Consider the following 16,084-nt stretch of genomic DNA (forward strand, 5'->3'; position numbering starts at 1 on the left):
ATATAAACAAATAGAATTTTATTACATACATATTTTATAACTATTCTTTTCCATGTTAATGGTTAGAATTGACTGAAATTGGACGTACATAACCAAATAAATAAATGATAAAATATATATTAAAAAAAAGTATTACATATAAAAATATATTAAATATATATACAAATATATTTAGATATTTTTTCATGTTAAAATAATGTTTTAAAGAGATTTTACTTGTACTGAAAAACTAACCTCACAAACAGATAAATAAATAAATAAATAGAATTTTATTAAATATCTATTTTTTGTTAACTAAGAGAATTTACTTATATTAGGCATGTTCAATATACCAAATAAATACCACAGTACATTCCCAGTAAATTCATAAAAATCTAGAAAGGAAATTCCACGGCTTGGCCACCACAAGAACTATATCAATAAACAACAAGAGGACTGATGTATGATTAGTAACAGTTTTCTTTATTTACAAAAACCTGATTTGAAAAAAGCTGAAAAGTGATCAAATTACCCAGTTAAAGCCCCAATCAGAAGATTTTCACAATTAAAACAATTAAAAGTTTAACAATAGTACATCAATATCAAGCTACCAAATTTATCCACCAGTGAAAGAATCGGCATTCTTCTACTGGATAAGTGAAAGGTGAAAAAAAGATGGTTGATGTCAGATGATCTCAAACATTCTTTTCAAGATTTTCAGCAAGATCAGTGTTTTAATTGTATTAATTTTGTTTTATACAATTTTGAAATGGAAAAATATGAACTGGAGAACAAAGACTTGGGCACCCCAAAAGACTTGAGCTCTCAGATAACTTTACTCGAGGTCTCAGACTTTAATTAGCTTGTTAGGGCTATGGCTTGTTGACGATCATCAAGATCAGGTGCTGCAAATCTCTTCATCAGGAGAAAATCGCTCCTGCATCCTCACCGCATGGGTTAGCGTCAGAAGACTGTAGAGGAACATCTAAACAAGCCTGATTCCCTTTGGAAACAAGTTCTGAGGACTGATGAAGAACGTCACGGCTGCACTGAGCAAAGGTATGTCTGGAGAAAAAGGTGCAGAATTTGATGTAAAGAATGCCTTACCAACTGTTAAACACAGGCAGCCTGTGTTGCAGCCAGTGGCATGGGTAACAAACAAACATGGAAAGGTTGCCATAAAAAAGAGGATGTATGATTAAGTACTGACCATGCAGAGCGCCCAAACCTTAAGTTTGGAAATATGGAAATCTGATGGAAATAAAAAAAAATAGTAATGATGATTAATGATCATTTTAAACTTTAGGCCTTTTGGAAATCAGGCCATCTTTTACTCGCTTAGCTAGTCACAGTAACAGCTATTTTGAACCAGGGGTACCCAAACTTTTGTTACCCACTGGTCACAGTGATATACAGTATTTAAAAAAATCAATCGAACATCAAGCATCTTTATGATACTGGGATGATTCGAGTCTATTTAGCCACATGTGGCTCGATTAAACAAATCCAGTAGACGAAACATGAACGTCTTAAGAAAGATCCCATCTACAGTGTTTTTTACTGCCCCCCCATCCCACCAAAAATCTACTTTTTGTGTCCTGACTGGGGCTTTAATTGTCCAGTTGATGATTCTGAGAAGAAAATAGTCACTTAATTGGTGTTACCACACATGATTACTTGCTTACGTGAATACAGAGCATGAAAATCTTTGGGTACAGATCAGCATGTATTGTATTTTTTACATTTTTATTCAAAATTATTTTATCAACCTATTTTCACCTTTCCCTCATACAAACATTGTAATGCTCGATCGCTTCAGTTTAAAGCTTGCCGTTGATCCAGATGGTGTGGAATCCCAGAGAAATTCGCTATTGAATGGCTTTTAAAGACGCCAGCAAAGTCCTTTAGCATTAGCATTAGGTTTAAAATTTCCAAGCACGACTGTTCTACTGTATATTACCTAATATTAAAGCTCCTCGACTGATTAATTAAGACTCAAGATCCAGCAGCATTTCTAACAAAATCGGTGCGAAATCAGTGTTTCCCAACTCAGTCCTCAGAAAATCAGGGCTGGCTTTCCAAACGTTTCCAAAGTTAATCTTTCTTAAAGGAGACCAAGTAAACAGTTCACATGGACATTACCCATCCGAGAAAGTCTGGGCTCTCTATGGGCAAACTGGACGATATTTCTCCTCACTGGAGTAAAAGTTGAGCGTTTAGCTAGCTAACAAGCTAACAGGCTCCATTAAAATAAAAAAAAAACTCAAGAGGGTGTTCAGATCTTTACTGAAGGAGTTGACATCTAAACTCCAAAATCCAAAGTAAAGAATGCGTGGAAAGTTAATAATAATAAAAAAATCACCACAGTTAGCTTGATGCTAACGTAAAAGGAAACTCCCCATTACCAGGCTTCTTATGTCATCTTAGCAGGGCTAGCACAAACAAAAGCTACCTTCCTACACAAGAAGACATCAACACCCCCAAAAATGAGCTGATGGAGTGAACAGGGAATTTGAGCAGCGATGGCGGACGGGAAGGCTATGGCTATGGCTACGGCGAACGGACATAAACCTACATTAGCGCTTTAGCTTCGGAAGCCGAGCTAAACGTCACATAAACGTCTCTCTGCACATTTTCATGAGGAAAACCTGCATTCATTTCAATCAAATCTGCAGCGATGGACGAGTTCACGTCCATGACCAACAGAGTGCTTGCTCTGAGGGAGCGGTCCAGCTCTGAGGACTGAAACCTGAGATGCTAATTATGTTAGCCTTGACCTCATCATGACCGTTTCTTCCCCACTGGCTCTAAAAGAAACTAATACACAAGAGAAAGACTGCACACACAGTCAGCCAGGTGTTGTACTTCACTGTATTATCATATTTCGACCCTTGTATACTGTGTATTGTAGCCATGTTTGCCGGCATGCTAATTGCTAAGCTGAGAAGAGCTGACAAACCAGTCGCCCACTGCCCCGGACCACAGCAGTTTTCTGCTAAAACTCAATGTGCCGCACTGAACTGTAGCGCTTTATCGGCCACGTTTTAGTATCACGTTCGTGATAACCGAGTTAGCTAGCGTACTAAACGACGAGTTAAAGTGCTCGCCGCTGTTAAAACGCAGGGTGTGATTCTGTACTGTGGCGAGTTCATAACAACAGGGCTTAATAAGGGCTGTGTTAGCCAACATTCTCATTCAAAACGCAACAGAAACAAGAAATGAATTTGCTTAAAGCTGACAATTTACGTTTATGGCGTTTAGCTGATGCTCTTATCCAGTGACTTAGCTACATTTGAGTCATGTTCCACAGGTAGAAAAATGTAGTTAGGGGTCTTGCCCAAGGCCTTTTACTGGTGTAGCGTGGTGTGCTCGACCTGCCGTGGAACTGAAGCCTAAAATATGACTAAATTAGTGTTGCTGCTTCACAGTCGTCTTTCAAAGAGCACAGAAAACTATAACATTAAAATTACGTACATTTTTAAGGTAAAAAGGGTCAGGCAAGCTTCATGCTTAACCCCATTTCTCTACCAGTGACGATCATTTTATCGCTAAGATGCTGTTGGAAAATATTCTGCCCAGTCCCAGCTAGTAGGGTTGCACCTTCTGAAGACAAAATAAAAGACGTGCTTCTGTGGGCCAATGTTATAAGATGTTCTAAGAGCTGAGGTTTGTTGAAATAAGCCTTATTAATGAATATTTATAGAGGCCTTCAGTTTCATCAGTGGTCCTGAATGGCTTACATAAGGGTTATAATGCCACCTCCAGCAGGGGAAACAATAGGCATAATGGCTTCTTAATGCCCTGTAAGAGTCAATGTATGCAACATATCATGTATTATTTTTTAGCAAGTTGACCGAGTTCAGTCCTTGCTGTGGATGGTCCAGAAGAACTGGGTTTGGAAACACTGACCGACATCAACTGAGTTTTTCAATTCAAACAGTGTTTGTCTAACAGTACAAAGGCATCTTTGAGTATTAATGTCTAAGGCTCGGTAAGTGCACTGGGGTAGGGGCTGGAGAACATGTCCAAATGTCCATGACCTGCTCAGAAAACAAGCCAGAACGATCTAGACCCTTCACCTTTAGGTTTGTGGGAAGCCTCCCAAATCCCATCTAGGCTCTAATCCCTCTACAAGGCAAAGAAGAACCTCCGTCAGACAAAACAAGCATTGCTTAAAACTCGCCCAAGGCTACTTGTGCTTGCTGCAAGCCTACAGACCTTGAGTCTTGACACGGAGTGTTAAAGGCACATAAAAACAAATGTACAGTGATGTTTTGGCAAAAACTGAAGTATACAATTTCCCCCCTCACCTTAGTGAAGCAGATCAGCCTGAAATGGGCTTCTCATGTTTTGCACTGGACCTACAAAGCTAATGTAGCTAACAAGTCATGGAAGCTAATACATACTTGTGTTGAGTTGGTAAGTAGTCTCTAACAGATTGGCTTAGAACTTCCCCTATCACATATCACGTCCCCAGACTGGGAGTCTTTTGACAGTGGAGCACTGAGCACTTGCTGGGATTTGAACTAATAATCTCCTCAGACTTGATAAACAGGCAGTTAGACCGTAGGGCCGGTCTGAGTAAATTTACCTTCCCGTTCTTTCTTGAACCCAGAAATGCACATGCTTTCACAGCTCTAGAGTGGTGCAGACATCACAGCCCTCCATGGGCAGGAGCCTACGAATAGGATGAAAGCATCCTCCAATGCTTAGGGGGCGCTCTAACCTGCAGTTCGGAAGAAAAAGTAAACAAGCTGACCAAACTGAGATACAGAAGTCAAAAATGTGAGTTAAGTTTTGACTAAACTTAACTCAAATATCTCTGTAATCAGTTATCAACTTTAACCCTTTAAAGCCTGAACCATCAAATAGTTGCCAGAAATCCTAATTCTTTAAAAGTGGATTTTTTTTTTTACCTTCGAACCAACTATTTATATATAAAAAAAGAAATAACACTTTATGTGCAGGACTTTTATTTTGTATCGTATTGGATACATCTGGAATTTATTGCTCACAGCAGGTTTTTAAAATAAATGTAAAACATACAGAACACAAAACTGTTGAATTCTTATACTCTGAGTTGCCTTTAAAATATTACTCTTTGTGGTAAAATATCAAGCTTTTCAAGAATTTTCTTTTTTGGTGCATGCAGTGCACGGATAATCCACCGGGGAGCAAAAAACATGTATCTGAATTTGTTATTTATTTACATGCGATCACTCAGGTTTGTGGACGGTGGAGCGGATGGATGCCAGTGTTTCAGGGTGCTCCCATGTCTGTGTTACCTTCTGGCTCTCGCCTTTCAAATAGACTATTATAGTCAGATATGGCACACTCTGATAGTGTTCACATTCTCTGTACTCCATAAATCCAATCAGAACTAATTATCTTACATCTCTTTACCTTCTATAAGAGTAATGACTGCCCACTCGTCTGGCCTGACTCAGATGGAAGGCTCCTCTGCTACCCGTGTCAGACCAGCTGCCCACCCTCTTGCTACTGCAATCTGCCTTCCAACTACGCTAAAGTTGACTCTTTACTACTGTTATTATTATCATCATTACCACTATTAACCAACATCGTTACTTTATTAATTCTTACCATCTCTACTTTGATTATATTAGTTAAATAATGACTTTTTAATCAATAACTTATAAGTAGTTCTGACCAGAAGTGGATGGGTTTTGGTTGCTCCCAAGGTTCCTTCCTCCAGCACTGAGGCACTTTTTTCTTGTCACTGTTGCCTTTGACTTGCTCACCAGGGGTCTTTTTTAATGCATTATGTCATATTTTATTACTGGACTCCTGTAAAACAGCATTGTGACAGCGCCAGTTGTAAAAAGCGCTATACAGATCCATTGGATTTGATTAATTACATTGATATTAACGTAATTCATTATTATTTATTTAATTTATTATATATTATTTATATATTATTTAAGATAATTATTTCATTACCTTTATCTTTAATTTTGACATTGCAAAGGTATCAAAAACTTCTAAATAAATGATTTCTTACACATGGCTTTAAAGGGTTAAATGTTTTACAGGCCTGTAGCAGACACATGCAATACTACAATTCACACCTAAGCAGACACGTGCCATACTAAAGAAGCAAGCTTCAGACACCAAACATGTCTTCACTGATTGAATACATTCAGGGTAAAGGGGGAAAACTGCAGCCTTCATTTCAGGCCAAACTATCGCTTTAAGCAGAAGCTCAGTAGGACTTCACATTTTAAACTACAACTTCGACTGCTTTCGTTTCTCCTCCTCTGGACCCGCTCAGGCCGGCTTGTCCGTTTTGTAGGTGGTAATAAAGGCCATGCCGTGAGTCCTGAAGTGCGTGCTGAGGTCGGCGGCCTTGCTGAAGTGACGTCCGCACACTTTGCAGGTTAGCTTGCCTTCCCCTTCCTCTGCCTGAGACGGTGACCCCGGAGAGGGGTCCGGGGCATCAGGAGTCACGTTACCGTGGGGATTGTCTCCGTGATTGCTGGGAGCTTGAGCTGACCCGGCTTCGCGCATGCGGTGGCTGATGAAGCGATGCCGGCTGAGGGAGGAGCCTGACGCGAAACACGCCCCACACAGCTGACACTGCAAGGCCCTGCCCCCATCGCCACGGTGACTTTGGATATGCTGCAGAAATTCCTCCTTATCAAGGGACGTGAACCCGCATGGCGCGCAGCGGAAACCTCCACCTCCATCCCGCCCCTGAGTCGACCCAGCCCTGGTGCCTTCATCCTCCTCTGCGGAGCCGGTGGTCATAGTGCTGGGGGCACCGTCTTGCTCCGAGGAGCTGTCAGCGCCGTCGGTGAAACGAGATGATGGCTAAAGAAAAGAGACAATCAGAAAATTTTAAAAATGGTATTTCTTGCTCCTGGGCTCCCCCTACAGTCAGGATGTGTTCAGGATTCACCCTTTGAACCACCCCTAAAGAACGTGTACATACATTTCTGGACAAGCTGAGAGATACAGACGCAGCGTTTGAAGGTAAAGAAGCATGTGGACTGAGGCGGTGGAGTAATACTACAGGATTTATTACCAATATGCCGAGTGATTATGCAGAGTTTACCAGAATTACATAGTACAGTTAGCAGTGTGCCAAGCCTTTATCACGTTTATCTGCTCCAGAGAGTCCTATTCTATTGGGTGCGTTTGCACATCTGTGTCAGCACTGGGTGCACCTTAAAGTAGCTGAACACATTTAGTAGAAGGGGTGTCCATAAACATTTGGGCCTGGTTTGCTTTGGAACAATGTGTTGTTGGACAGAGGAGCCTTTTGGCCAACGTGGGCCTTGTTACATCTGGCTTTTCCAATTTAGAAACATACCAACTGTGAAGAATGGTGGTGGTAGTTTTCGCTCCTTTAGGAATCATTTAGAACAACAACAGGGCAGCAGAAGAGGATGAGCTGCCAAATTTCCAAATTTCTTTTTTGACACACTTTTAAGTCAACTGTCAGTTTGTAGGTATTTGTTGTGTTGTGTAAGTGATACTCTGCCTTTTTTCTGTAGTGTAAGCCAATATGTAAAAACACACTGCTCTGACCTGTCTCTGAGTAATTGCTCCTCTTGGTCCTCCATGATGAATTTGCATGTGTTTCTCTAGGACCAGCTTACTGCTAAAAGTCTTTTTGCCCTCACGGCATAACCTACAGACAAAACGCACACAAGAAAACAACAATACTGTATTAAAGCACAAAATGAAGAATCCCATGCCCGATACGTCCTGCAGGGCTGCTTTGGATGAAACTGGACTTACTGGCATTGAAAAGATCTTTTGATCCCCTTGTGTTTGACCCGCATGTGCCGCCGCAGGCTTGACGACGAAGAGAAGGATCCTTCACAGAGAGTGCAAGGAAATCTCTTGAGCTCCTGCAGGAACATTCACCACAAGAACAGCTCATTTACTGCAGTCTCGAGTGCAAGGATCTGTGATTTTTCTTCAGTGTTTTTGTGAACATCTCTGCATCTGCAGTGTCCAGTCATTTAATACAGAAACACTTAGAAAAGCACGGAAAACCAGTTTACTCAAAGTACTGTTGACTTAAAAGTCTCTAAATAAGTGAAATGAATGGTTATGTTATTGTTGATTAGCGCTTTAAGAAATTCATTAAGGAATAAATGGGACATATGGAAGGGCAGGAGAGTGGAATGGAATGGTGGGAGGGGGACATGGATAGGTAGAAGGGTTGGACTAGGACCAATGGGAGGGTGGGACTGGAACCAAAGCATATGCATATTTTAAAAAGGCCTATCTACGCTTGTTTTATGTAGCATTTGGATGAATTGGAAGAATTCTGGTGAATAAAGATTCTGGTGTGTATTTACAGAGATGAAATTGGTGACAGTCCAAGCCCAACGTCAGTTAGCAACATTAGCTTAGCATCTCCTCGTCAGACACCAAACATCACCATGCCTCTACAGTTATCTATCTACAATGTCCTCCTGCTGAACATGGATGTAGTTCGAAGGAGTACTGACCTTTCCATGCTTTTTGGCCATGTGGGCGATATAGATCTCTTTGTCAGAGTAGCGTGTCTGACATTCTGAGCAGCTCCATAGTTGGACGTTGGGATTGGTAGGGCGTTTATTCTCTCCTGGATCTCCCTCTCTCTCGCCGTCTTCCTCCTCTTCTCTCCTCCACTCCTCCCCGTCAGAGCTCTCCATCTTTAAAGAGCTTTTCTGAGCCGATACTTCGCTGGGGCGAGCCGCTGAGTTCCTGTGAGACGCCTGAAGAGACGGTAATTGGGGAATGAAGAGGGAAATGGTTTAATATCTCTTTAATGAGATAAATGAAAATTGCTTTCTGGAGTAGAATCTAGTTAGCGCTGGGCAGAATCTACTCATTGCTTGGTTTTAATGGTGTTGAAAAAATAAATATTTATTTATTTACAGTCATACCTTAACGTGTGCCAGCAGGGAACCTCTCTGTGTGAACAGCTTGTTGCAGTCAGGGCACTTGAACACATGGACCTTCTGCTTCGCTAAGTGAGTGTCAAAATGAAGGCTGAGCAGGGCCTTCTGGGTAAACACGGTCTGACACAGTACACATTTATAGATCTCCCTGTAAAAAGCAGGGAACAACCTCACATTAATCACTTAATAATAAAAAACACACCAACAGAACATCTGTACCGAATATCTGAACCCACTTGGATTGCTTGGCTGTGTCTGTAAGTGCAGGGTGCTGGGTGGTGCAGTGAGAATCAGCGCTGGGAGCAGATTTGAATGCCATGGGACAAACGGGGCACTTATGGAAGACTTCACAATGAGCCGTTTGCATGTGAGTCTTCACTGCATTCAAACTATTCACCCCTCCAAACACCAGCTGGCAACAAGGACACCTGCAGAGGGAGTAATATGAAGGGTATGTAGCATTAAAGAGGATTAACTAACAAACTTCACAGATATTTACTCTCGCAAACAAATATTTACTGAAGGTAGCATTAGCCTATCCAGGCTTCTTTAGATGGACCCTGGTTTTGTGCATCTATGATTATGTGTGTGTGGGAGTGGGACAAATAGGTTGTTGGGAGGGTGGGAGTGGGACAAATGGATGGTTTGGAGGATGGGAGTGGGACAAATGGATGGTTGGGAGTGTGGGAGTGGGACAAATGGATAGTTGGGAGGGTGGGAGTGGGACAAATGGAAGGTTATGAGGGTGGGAGTGGGACAAATGGGTGGTTGGGAGGGTGGGAGTGAGACAAATGGGTGGTTGGGAGAGTGGGAGTGGGACAAATGGGTGGTTGGGAGGGTAGTGGTGGGATAAATGGGTGTTTAGGAGGGTGGTAGTGGGACAAAGGTTGGGACTGTAGGGATAGAAAGGTGGGAATGGGACAAATGGATGATTAGGAGGGTGGTGGTGGGATACATGGGTGGTTGAGAGGGTGGGAGTGAGACAAATGGGTGGTTGGGAGGATGAGAGTGGGACAAAGGGTGGGACTGAAAGGATAGAAAGGTGGGACTGGGACAAAACTACACCATGTACCCTGGTCACTACTAGTCCACCCTTGTGTACCTGTATCCAAGCTGGCGTGTGTAGTGCAGGCAGGCTTGTTGCAAGTGCGTGTTTAGGCTGTTTGGTCGGTAGACAAGGCCACACTCAGGACAGACGAGAGGGGGCAGCTTCTGGTGAAGCCGCCGGTGAGCCGCCGCGCTGCAGGGGTTCCACAGAGGCATTGGAGGAGAACACTGCATGCAGCTCTACAACAAACAAACTTGCACAGGTTACAAACAGGGTAACTTTCAGTCTTCGACTCTTGAGGTGTTCTGGTGCACGACACAGACTCACTGAGTCGGAGCCATTGGGGTCGACTTCTTGGAAGTGCGCACTGAGTTCTTCGGTTGAGCTGAATGGACTTTTGCACTCCGGGCACCTGTAAAGTAACAGCAGGGACTGAGCAGCAAGAATGCAGTAAGAATATCCTGAGTGGTCACAGAGGTCACGGAGGTCTGTTATTACCAGTTATCAAATATTCCGGGGTTGCCTGAGGTTTCCTCTTTAGCTGCAGGCAAAGAAGTGCTGGGCAGCAGAGATGGAGAGAGCACACCTGTCGAAGAAATGAAGACAGGGATTCAGGAATACAAGTAGGGAATTCCACTGATTTGTCTACATGTCAAAGTCTCATTTCTCCTACCTATGGGCACAGTGTCCTGCTGACCGATCATCTGCTCCATGCTGACAGGGCGCATGACCAAATGAGAGCACTGCATGACCAGCCCTTTTTCCTTGTGCTCCCGGGCGTGCAGCAGCAGGCTGCACTTGTTGAAGAAGGCCAGGCGCTTCGAGCAGTGATTACAGGTCACTTCAATACGTAGCGATCGCCGGTCGTAGTGTCTCGCCAGGCTGCGCTCCAAGGCGAAAGCATCGCCGCATTCAAGGCAGCGGTAACCTGCAGGAGGAACGCCCAGGCCCCACTCTGGAGGTGGGGGAACAGAGAGGTCCGGCTGGTAGCTGGGCAGCGGGTTCTTGCTGTTGAGGATCTTGTTGAAAGCCTCCACCAGGCTGGACTGGCTGCGGGAGATCACGGCGCCAGGACTGTTTACGACTGATGCTGCTTTGGCCGAGGGCACAGCGCTGTACACCGTTTTCAAACCCAAGGAGCGAACATTGATGCCCGAAGCTGAGGATGAAGAGGATGGGGAAGGCAGAGTTTTCCTGACACTGGAGACCGACACTTTCTGCACTTTGCTCGCTGCGAACAACATGGCTGTGCTAGCATCCTGCAACGTTGACACAGGCAGCACCGGTGGATGTCCCGACATGGCAGGGGCTGATCGTTTAGGCCTGTTGACCACCTTACGTCCTCCTAGCTGAATCTTAGAGCTGTCAGATCCCTTAGCGGCTCCAGCTGCCGCTCCTTTAGCGGCCACTCTGGTAACTGTGCGCGTGACGTTGCCGGTAGGTGTTTTAACAGTCTTGATTCGAACTTTGAGCGGCCTAGAAGGTGCTATGGATATGCCTGAGCCTTTCTGGGCAGCTGAGATAGGTTCTGAGGGCTGTTGTTCCTCCATGTCCACTTCCTGAGCTTCTTGCTCAGCACTGCTTTGGACATGTGGTTTAGAATTCCTGTGTTTTTGCACGCGCTCGTCATTGTCTATAGTTCCGTCCTTACCAGGAACCTCCATTGTTTCCTCCTGTGCCGGCTCTTTGTTGCCTGGCAGAGAGGTGGAGGGGTCGGCGAGGTTGGCTGGCAATAAGCCTTTCCCCTGCAGGCAAGCGGGCAGTTCTGGCTCAGGGCTTTCAGGAGAGTCCCTCTCTTCGATAATATGCTCTGGGTAACGCTCCACATTGGGTGGCTCCGTTTTTTCAGCCACAGCAGTGGTGGTGTTGCTGTTGCTTAAGGGTGTCTGCAAGGGGGCGGGGGATGTTAGGCCTAGGTGCTCTGTGACAGCAGTTGCCTCTCCAGTTTGGGTGTTGCTGACAGGCAAAGTTGGAGAAGAGGGAGATGGGGGCTGGAGCTGGATGGATTTCCTGAGTCTTCGTGGAAATTTGGGCGAAGCTTGGAGGTCTGGACTCTCCTGGATCATGAGCGGAGGGCTTCCGAGGTCCGGCTCCGATTCTTCGTCTTCGGAGCGAGGCACACCGGTCCTTGAGGCGATGTTTAACAACTCAGGATGCTCTACTTCATTTTCATCCAACTTGGTGGGAAGAAGGCCAATCAGATTTACGGATGCGACAGGAGGAGCTGAAACAGGTAAAAGTACAGGAGGTGGAAAGATCACGGCGTGACTAGAGGAACTGCCATCGTGGTTTTTCTCATCACCTTCGCTAGCTGTTCTAGGAGAGCAGGGGGACCAAAGGCCATTTGGCTGCATTTGAGGCTGACTGGAGTGCAGGGAGGGTTCTCCGGCCTTATCCGAAACAGCTTTGAATCCATTATGGATGAGCGAGTCAGATGGCGAAAGGCCATGTTCTCTGGGTTCAAGTTGGAGAGGCAGCAGAGACTCCTCTCCACTTCTCTTTGCCCCATCCAGGACATCACCTGCCTCCTCCTCGTCCTCCTCTTCCCCGCTCCCATAGGCCTCAGAACATACACTGTTTTTCACTATGACACTGACCACAGAAGGGTCATGAGAAGCTAAAGGAACACTTTCTCTGACCTCTAATGCAGTCAGTTTTTGCACTGGACCTCCACTTCTTTCCTTTCCACCACTGGATTCACTGTGATTCCCATCAGGATCCCCTGAGTCGGACTGAATCGCCTCCTTAGCGTCAATGTCTGGAATATCAAATGCTGCCAGCAGGTCATCAAAATCTGGGGTCTTCATGTCACCCATTACTCTGTGACCAAGAGATGCCTACAAATTCGAAAGACAGTGAAACAAGCTTTATTACAAACACTCAAAGATATTTTGTCCCATCATTCTCTTTCCACAAGCCTAAATGTTCATCATAAAGCGATTATAAAAGAATGACCACATAATTACCAACTGAACTAGCTTCAAATCTAATACAGTGATTCATATATAACTAGATCACATTTGAAGCTATAGCTATATAGCTATATATACAATGTGTGTGTGTGGTCTATTATATGGTCATTATTATGTATTTGAACAGTAATTACCTCAAATGTACTTACACAGTACTTAATATATAATATGGGCATATCATAGAATTACCAACTGAACTAGCCTCTAATATTTATTAATTACCATGTAGGTACCTTATCATAAATTCTAACTGGACTGGCCTCTATTTTACAGTTGTTATAAGGCACTTATACAATAATAACCTCATAATTACCAACCAAACTAACCTTCAATATATATTAATTAACATATCATAATTCCCAACTGAACTAGCCTTTATTATCCGGTCATTATATGGCACCTATATATATATATATTAGACAATTATAGATAAATACCTTTGCAATGTATTTACAAAGTAATTACCTCATAATTACCAACTGAACTAGTTTCCAATACATGGTACTTACATAGTACTAAATATATAACTCCCAACTGGACTAGTCACTATTATATGACCATTGTAGGGCACATTCAGTAACTGCCATAATATATACCCAACTGAACTAGCCTCTATCATATATTAATTACCATAATATATACCCAACTGGACTAGCCTCTATCATATATTAATTACCATAATATATACCCAACTGGACTAGCCTCTATCATATTGAAATTGTAGCGTAATTACCATATAACTACCAACTGTAGCCTCTAATATATATACACATTAATTACTGTAATATATATACCCAACTGAACTAGCCTCTAATATATTAATTAACGTAATATATACCAAACTGGACTAGCTTCTATTACATAGTAATTACAAGGCATGTATATGATAATTAATGTAGAATTACCAACTGAACTAGCGTTTAATATATATTAATATATATATATATTAATATATTATTATATATATTAATTACCATTATATATCTACTTGAACTAGCCTTTAATGTGTATTAATTACCATATTATACACCCACATGGACTAGCCTCTATTACTACAATGCATGTATATGGTAATTAACATATAATTACTAGCTAAACCAGCTTCTAATATATATTAATTACCATATTATAGATAACTGAATTAGCCTTTAATATATATAAATCACCATAATGTATACCCAAGTGAACTAGACTCTATTACATGGTAATTACAAGGCATGTATATGGTAATTAACGTATAATTACGAACTGAACTAGCTTCTGATATATAATAATTACCATAATATATACCCACGTGGACTAGCCTCTATTAGATAGTAATTATAAGGCACGTAAATGGTAATTAATGTATAATTACGAACTAAACTAGCGTCTAATATATATTAATTACCATATTATAGATAACTGAACTAGCCTTTAATATATATAAGGGACCATAATATATACCCACGTGGACTAGCCTCTATTAGATAGTAATTATAAGGCGTGTAAATGGTAATTAATGTATAATTACGAACTAAACTAGCGTCTAATATATTAATTACCATATTATAGGTAACTGAACTAGCCTTTAATATATATAAATCACCATAATATATACCCACGTGAACTAGACTCTATTACATGGTAATTATAAGGCACGTATATGATAATTAATGTATAATTACGAACCAAACTAGCGTCTAATATATATTAATTACCATATTATAGGTAACTGAACTAGCTTTTAATATATATAAATCACCATAATATATACCCACGTGGACTAGCCTCTATTACATGGTAATTATAAGGCACGTATATGATAATTAATGTATAATTACGAACTAAACTAGCGTCTAATATATATGAATTACCATATTATAAATAACTGAACTAGCCTTTAATATATATAAGGGACCATAATATATACCCAACTGGACTAGCCTCTATTAGATAGTAATTATAAGGCACGTATATGATAATTAATGTATAATTACGAACTAAACTAGCGTCTAATATATATTAATTACCATAATATAGATAACTGAACTAGCCTTTAATATATATAAGGGACCATAATATATACCCAACTGGACTAGCCTCTATTAGATAGTAATTATAAGGCGCGTAAATGGTAATTAATGTGTAACTACCAACTCAACTAGCGTCTAATATATATAAATTACCATAATATATACCCAACTAGACAAGCCACTGGTAATTACATGGTAATAACAAGGCATGTATACAGTAATTACCATATAACTACCAACTGGAGTAGTTTATAATATATCAATTACCATTTCAGAACCACGTCATTAATCCCAAATAGGAGGCAGTAATTATAAGGCACGTATATAGTAATTACCCTGTAATTACCACCTGAACAAGCCTCTGTTATGCACATGTCATATAATAGTAGTTATCTAATAAGGTCAGACGCCCCAGCCTCCCTGAGAGCTGCTCTTCAACCACCCCCTCCCCTCCACTCCTCTCCCCTCCCCTCCACCCAGAAGGAAGTGTCAACAGGTTGCTGACCTGCTAGCTTGCTTTCTTTAACCCCAGACAACAAATCCAGCGTTTCTACAGCCTCCATCTCACCCGACAATCTTCCTAGGTTTGTCCTAAAACCGCTCAGACCCGCAGTCCCCCCCTCAGACACAGCTGTCAGGCGGAGGGCAGCCGGATCGCCTCCTTAGCAACTAGGATAGCTACTAGTGCTAGCAGCCACGAAAGCCCCCTTGGCTTTGTTTTTTCAGGCACTTCTCTTTTCTTTACCGACCCCTTACTAACAGAACAGTGCTGGGCATTTAATTAAGACTTTTCTATCATTTTATAAAACACGCAGATATATGGTGCAGCGCTGGGACACCAGCCAGCCAGCCAGCTAACTAGCTAACTAGCTAACTGCTGGCAGCCACTGGCGCAGCGAGCTAGTGCTAGGCTAACGTTAGCCAGCTAGCTCAGGGAGCAGGAGCTGGAAGAAGAAGCTGTTTGGTGAAGTTGAAGCGAAACTGAGGGCAAACTCCAGTCCGCTGCAGGACTGCAGGTCGCCGAAGAACCCCCCTGCACATGTCCCAAGCAAGTCAGAGAGCAGAAGCTGGTGTTTGCGGCTGTGTGTGGAGTTAAAATCGGAGTTTTCAGTCCAGTCTAACGTTACCTGCTCGGTGCTGACTGTTCCTGGC

At 42.4% G+C, this 16,084-nt stretch overlaps 1 protein-coding gene across 1 annotated transcript; it reads right to left on the reverse strand.

Moving 5' to 3' along the window:
• Nucleotides 1–395: 395 nt before the first annotated feature.
• Nucleotides 396–16,084, reverse strand: znf687a (zinc finger protein 687a). The gene is made up of 11 exons (XM_072680487.1): nt 16,060–16,084; nt 10,619–12,782; nt 10,444–10,531; nt 10,273–10,357; nt 10,000–10,184; nt 9,134–9,325; nt 8,883–9,045; nt 8,463–8,711; nt 7,741–7,853; nt 7,528–7,630; nt 396–6,807 (listed from the first exon to the last, which is right to left on the reverse strand). Exons 2-11 carry the CDS (start codon nt 12,759–12,761, stop codon nt 6,265–6,267), a joined length of 3,864 nt encoding a protein of 1,287 aa, XP_072536588.1. The 5' UTR covers nt 12,762–12,782; nt 16,060–16,084; the 3' UTR covers nt 396–6,264.

This window comes from Salminus brasiliensis, chromosome 5, assembly GCF_030463535.1.
Source record: "Salminus brasiliensis chromosome 5, fSalBra1.hap2, whole genome shotgun sequence".
In the NCBI taxonomy this organism is placed as follows: Eukaryota; Metazoa; Chordata; class Actinopteri; order Characiformes; family Bryconidae; genus Salminus; species Salminus brasiliensis.